This window comes from Tinamus guttatus, unplaced genomic scaffold (genome assembly GCF_059628265.1).
Source record: "Tinamus guttatus ecotype Peru unplaced genomic scaffold, ASM5962826v1 Tinamus_guttatus_pri_ptg000217l, whole genome shotgun sequence".
NCBI classification, from domain to species: domain Eukaryota; kingdom Metazoa; phylum Chordata; class Aves; order Tinamiformes; family Tinamidae; genus Tinamus; species Tinamus guttatus.
In genome coordinates, this window is record NW_028288751.1 from 400,580 (window position 1) to 406,977 (window position 6,398).

Here is a 6,398-nt window from a genome sequence, read left to right on the forward strand (position 1 = left end):
ACAGATGTGAGCTGAGAGAGCAAGTAAGAAGTAATTCAAAGATCAGCCCCTCCGGCTCTAACATTGCTGGTTGTGCATGAGATTTTGCTGTTTCTTTTTAACAGCAATATTCCAAAATAACAAAAGGCTTGACTCAGAAACAGCTTATGCCACGTCACTTTATTTTGTACACCTTACATTGATCATAAACATTCTTTTGCTAGTGAAAGCTGCATGTATGAGAGCACTAGATAATCATGCAATACCAGCAAGTCCTTTTATAGAACATACACTAGGCCTAAGAATCAATAGCAGATGATTTTCACTGTTTAATTTCATTTTGTTGAAATTCACAAAAGAGTTTTGCTAAGAGTAAACGTGAATGAAAAGTCATCCTGCTGAGTCACATTTCATGGTGTTCACATTTCATCTGTTCTGGGCAGAGGCCCAGTTAGTTACACTCAATGTCTAAACCTTTGTAACACTTTAGATGTGCTTTAAAAGTAAACAAAGAATGTTAATCCAGCTGCAAGACTGAATACATCAAGTATTCAACAGTCATTACTAATTTTGTAAGTCTCTGGGTGATTTAAGCTCTCAAAAATTACTAACTTTTTGAAAAGCAGTTAGTGTTTCATCTGTAAGCCTCTCAACTCCATAAAAAGACAAATTATCTAACATTACACTGAATTATACTGCACCACAAATGAGTCTGATGCCTCATGGGCAAAACAAACAAACAAACAAAAATAGTCCATTTTCTAAGGAAATCAGAATTAGAAAACAATGCCCAGATCCTGTGAAAGCTAATACTAAACCAAATTTAGTGAAATTTGGATTACATATGTGAAGTTGCTCTTGTGCTTGTGGCCGCAGTGTTAGGTTGTTAATGAAAAGCTTTGAATTTCAACCTGCTCTGCACTAAGTAGTGGCAGAAGGAAAACAGTGATCCTTTTTATTGCAAAAATTGCAGTTTACTTTTGCACAAACAATTTTTGTGCATGCTTCAGATTATGCAGGGTTAGAGGAAGACAGACATTTAATCTTGACCAGTTTACCACTGAATTTGAAAGGGAAACCTATGAAAAGAAATGCAATTAGCTGTAGCCCTGGACCTTTTGTAAGCATTCTTGCAGTTAGGACTTGTGAAACAGAAGTGGAATGTTACAAATGATCCTTTAAGATACAAAAATGGATTGTTCCTCGCTACATTCTCTACTCTTTCTTTCCATCTTGAGCATTTTTTTCTTCTTCATCAGAGTATACAGTAGGTTCCTCGCCTTCCTTCAGCAGTTTACCAACATGGTGATACTTAACTGAAAATTGAAGAAAAGAGAATCCCAAGTCATTATTCTCCTGTGAACACGTTACCTGTTGTACCTTCCACGTCTACTTCCTGCATTAACAAAATGCTTGCACTGTAATAACACACCTCTGAGCTGCTTCTTGCAAATGGGAAAGAAGGAAAACAAACAAGCAAACTACCTGAATTACTATCACTGTTGTAACGGGTGTAAAAAACATGCAAAGTGAATGCAATATAATTCTCAGTTTATTGCCTAAGTTGGAAGGTAGATGAATGCAAAGACACATCTAAAATGACTGATCCATCCATCTAAAGAAACAAAATAATGGATTTCGTTATCTCTCTTGTCAATGCCAAGGCTAGTCTTTTGAATACATCATTTTTAGAATACTTGTGTTACACATTCCTCCACATACAACTGTGTGTACATTCACACAGTACTTTCAAGAGTTTATATTTTTCACATGTATGTTGCAAATATCCAGTGAGAAATAAATAAGAAAAGATCTCCTCTCACACAGATAAAGATGGAGCTGCTATCCGATTATGCAACTAGTAAGCCTTCTGCCTTATTTTATACATCTTTTTGAACATGTAAAAAAAGTCACGCTTATAGAGACGTAAGAACCGAGAGCTGTGCTAAGGTGCCCGTCTGTCAACTTCAGCAAAATAAAAACATGCATCTGTCTACAGGGATTTCCTAACAGCACTGTTGCTATATTTAGGAAGATTTTATAGCAACTAATTGTCAAATTTGCTGTAAACACAGTGAAGTGGAGTGCATTCACCGTTGTGGGAGTTGCGCAAAGACTGACTCCTGCAAGGGTAGAATTGAATGCTCCTTTAGGCCAGACACTTGCTAGCATAGTCCTGGTCTCCAGGACATACTTGTTAGCAACATAAAACAACCATTTAATGTGGCATGATTAACAGCCTTGAGCAAGGCAGGAGGACAGCCAAGATAGCAGGGGCACGCCAGGTCAGGACTGAGGACTCTAATGCCATTATGTGGGGGAAAGCACCATTCCAACTGCTGATCCTCAATCTTTAATGCTGGACTTAAAAAGCAGTCCCAGATTTCCACTATACGAAGCTATTTTGATATTGTTGATACTTCACCAAGATGAATAACTGATATTTTTATTTTCTGTTTCATCTGAGTAGAAATAATCCCTTCGATTGATTTAGGCCTTCAGTGGCCTATAAGGCCACCTGAGATATGGAGGAGTAATTTCCACAGAGCTGTGATTTAAAATACCTCTTTTTTGAGCAAAAAGTATGAAATATGTATATACACATACATGTTAAGACCGCACAAAACAGCTGGAATTGCCTCCTTTTTTTTAGGCTTTTAATACTAAGCATAAAAAAACAGGTAACTATGAACTTGATCAAAATAAAAGTTTCCAGACTGGGGACAGTGTCTTGCTTCCCTTATTACACACAATTTAGCTACTTCATTGTAGATAAGTTTAAAATTGCTTACAAGTGAACTGTGATTCCCAGTCCTTCAGGGTCTCTTGCTGCGTAGCATTGAGATCAGAGAGGTCATCGTAATCGTCCCTCAGAGCCTCCTTATCCAGGCAGAAAGTGGCAAGGCCTCGGGATGCATCTCTTCCAGCAAAAATCCCATACGGGCCCTCTTTAAAATAAAAACATGAGCATCATTATTACAGAAGTGACAGCTGTGTATCACTTTGCAGGGTAAGAGTCCCCGAAACAGATGACATGTTCCTACCCTGACCCGAGTGTCAAGAAGTGTCTCAAACTTCCGAAGTGTTTTTAGTGTGTTTTTCTACTTGGTTAAAAAAAAAAAAAAAAAAAAAAAAAAGCAGAGGAAGAGGGCAAGAAATAAAATCGTGGAAAGAGATACTAAGTGTGCTGGAACATCAGGACAAGGAACCACACTACGATGTGTGGAACATAGAGGCAGGTTAAAAGTAAGTATATAGATCAGGAACCACATCTGCAGGAAAGGGAACGTAAGGATTTGTGAATCTGAGGTGAGATGGAAGCTGTCTGAGAGTTGCTCCTGACTTAGAGAACTGACCTGTTTAAGCATCATTTAAAGCATAACTTGGTGTTGAAAATCTGGAAGATATGAAGAGCCAACTTGGAAGCAGCAGCTTGAAAATGCAGCTTGAAAGGATGAACTTGGATGACCAAAGCACACAATTCATAATAGATCAGAGATAACTTATCAAGGCAGACTCTTGCTAAACTTCATTAATCAGTAACTTGCTTGCATGACAAGCTGAAAATGGAGACATCATATGTTGCAAGTGGACATTAGAAGTTCCTCTTAAAGGATCTGTCAAGAACACGGCACCTTCGACACTTCCTGGGCTAAGCTGTTTCACAGAGCACCAGGAAGACCCTACCTCTCCATGAAGCACAACCACCCAAACACGTGACAACCCATTCAGCATTTATCAGGTTGGATACAACACGCATATTCTAATACAGTCAAGGAAGGCAACATCTGAAAGCATGTTTTTAAAAATCAAGGGGATTTTCAGCTGCCAAGGATGCAAAACCACGCACCTAGCTCAGCTGCACGGATCGCCGTGCCCACGGCAGCACGCGGAGCCGTGATCCAGCGCTACCCTGCGACTCCATCTACCTCTCGACCCGAGGCAGCGGTCCCGCTGCGCTCCCAAACACGCCGTGCCTTGTTCCCCGTGCCCGGCGGAGCAGCTCGCCACGGCAAGGAAGCTCTATGGCCACCGCGATGCTCCCGCCACCGCTTACAAAACCTCGTGAACCTCCAGCAGCGCCGCGAGCCCCGCGAGGCTCCTGCGTGGGCTCGCGCGGCCCATGACTCCACCGGGAGCGCGTGGGCCTGGGCGAAGGTGGACGTTGCGCAGCGGGGAAGGGAGCCCAAGCCCCCTGCACGCCCGACCCGCTGGCCCCACGGTTGCCACACACAGCAGCGTGCAACACTGTATATAGTAATACCTATAGAGCTCCTATAGAGCACTATACATGGAAATACATGCAACGATGCACGGATCTACACCACCACACGCTGATAAGGCAGCGGGGAGCGCGTCGCTGCCGGAGCGCCCCCCGTCCGGCCAGCCCGGTGCTGGTGCCGAGGCGCCCCCGCCGCTCCCGCCGCCGCCCTCACCGGGCCCGTAGAACTTCCGGGCGCGGGTGACGTCGAAGACCTTCCCGTTAACGGCCATGAGGATGCGCGGATCGCGCACGCCGTCGTAGGGCCGCAGCTCCGCCAGCGTGAAGTCGCGGCGCCGCATCTTGGGCGGCGGCGGCGGGTCCGCATCGCCCGCGGGCGCCGCGGGCCGCTCGCCGCGCACGATCTGGTAGAGCAGGAAGAGGCAGAGCGCCAGCAGGCTCAGGTTGAGCGGCGAGCCCACGATCTCCAGCAGCAGCCCCCCGCCGCCCTCCGCCGCCGCCACCTCCTCGCCGGCCGCCGCCTCCTCGTGGGCCATGGGCTCAGCTGCGCTGCGGAGCGGAGCGGCGCGGCGGGCTGTGCGGAGCGGCCGCGGGGCGGAGCGCGGCGGGGCGGGACGGGGCGGGGCGGGACGGCAGCTCCCCCCGCCCGCGTCCTCGGGGCCCCGCGGCTGCGCGCTGCTCCCGCTCGCGCTCGCTGAGGGGAGGGCGCCGCCGTGAGGAGCGGAGCGGAACGGAACGGAACGGAACGGAACGGGGAGGCGGCGCGAGGCCAGCGGGGCCCGCGCGGCTCCGCTCCCGGCGGCCGGCGGCGCTGCCGGGCTTCCCCCTGCGCTGTGCGCCGCCGCCGGGGAGAGCCACGCGCAGCCCCGGCAGCCGCGCGTCGCTTCTCGGCGCGCCCAGGAGCAGCGAGCGCGGCGTGCGGCACCGGGCCTCGTCTCCGCGCTGTTTTTGTTGTTGAAATGAAGCGCGAGGCGTCAGCAGCCTCCGCGCCAGCCCGCCCGGCGCGCGGCCCGCACCCGCCGTGAGGTAACGGCCGCGGCTGCCCTGGCTCCTGCCCCGCTGCCGGCTGCGTCCCCCAGGCCCCGGCGTTGTCGGAACCGGGAACCGGGACCGGGACTGGCTGTACCCGCGTCTGTGTACGAACAACACGTCTGTTATTCAGGGAGCATCTGGTTCTGGTCAGCACTTGCCACTGTTGTGCTTCACCCTGTTGGTACTTCACACTAGGGATGGGTATGGTACAAACAGAAATTCAGCAAGAGATTTTTTTTACTCTCCTTCTGTATGGTATACGCTGTTCCAGAGAGAAAAAAATCCAAAACAACTAACAAAATCCAAAAATCCAACTAACAAAATCCAAAACAACTAACCCCAACTCTGAATTTGACTGTGAACCAGGCACTGAAGGGAGGAAAAGGAAGTCCTGTTTATGCCTGGTATCTTGGAGAGGCTATGCAAGAACAGTTCACTCTTAGATAAAGAAGGGCCAGGAAATACTGCCAAGATTGACAGTATTTTATCTGTTACACAAGCACCAGTGCTACAGCCTATGGTTACTCAACTTCAAACTTTTTTTTCTCTTAAACTTACAGCATATCCAGAAATATAGATATGCCTCAACTGCATCTTATTCAAGATTTTTTCTTTAAAAAAAAACATAAAGAAAATTATGATACCCACATTTTTTTACATTCATGGATCCCTTGTTAGACATTTCTTGTTAGCGGGCATATTTGGCAATCCCTTAAACTGTAACAGAGGTTCTAGCCAGAATGGAGTTGACCTCGTCTCCAGTTAAATACCATAGGCATTAATTTAATTAATTAATTTTGCTCTCATGAATTTTTCTCAGTGTCTTACACATAATAATAGTTTCTTCCATGGATCCATCCTGTTAACAACATCCATGAGATGACTCGATCAAGCAGAACTCATACAGAGTCTTCTTCATACCAATGGAAGAAAATAGCACTGGAACTTAACACATCTTTGTCTTATTCATAACTTCCCCGTATCCAAACCTGAGAAGCTTCAGTAAAATGGCACAGAAGAGCGTTGCACACAGCTTGTAGCACCATGTAGCAGCCATAAAGAGGGGTTACGGCACCGCGGTCCAGCGGCCTCCTGGAGTCTGTAGATTCCTCTGGAGATGGGAAAGCTGCTAAGAGCAAGACTGAATATGCTTAGAAGGACATAA

General features: G+C 47.1%; 1 protein-coding gene across 1 annotated transcript; it reads right to left on the reverse strand.

Annotated features, from left to right (window-relative positions):
- Positions 1 to 826: 826 nt before the first annotated feature.
- Positions 827 to 4,744, reverse strand: PGRMC1 (progesterone receptor membrane component 1). Its single transcript, XM_088524937.1, has 3 exons — positions 4,416 to 4,744; positions 2,772 to 2,927; positions 827 to 1,295 (listed from the first exon to the last, which is right to left on the reverse strand). Exons 1-3 carry the CDS (start codon positions 4,735 to 4,737, stop codon positions 1,195 to 1,197), a joined length of 579 nt encoding a protein of 192 aa, XP_088381063.1. The 5' UTR covers positions 4,738 to 4,744; the 3' UTR covers positions 827 to 1,194.
- Between the last annotated feature and the right edge of the window lie 1,654 nt (positions 4,745 to 6,398).

Coding starts and splice junctions, on each gene's coding strand:
- PGRMC1 (XM_088524937.1), bottom strand. CDS start 4,737: ATGGCCCACGAGGAGGCGGCGGCCGGCGAGGAGGTGGCGGCGGCGGAG. Junction 2,928..4,415: donor CCGGAAGTTCTACGGGCCCG/GTGAGGGCGGCG, acceptor TTTATTTTAAAG/AGGGCCCGTATGGGATTTTT. Junction 1,296..2,771: donor CTGGGAATCACAGTTCACTT/GTAAGCAATTTT, acceptor TTCAATTTTCAG/TTAAGTATCACCATGTTGGT.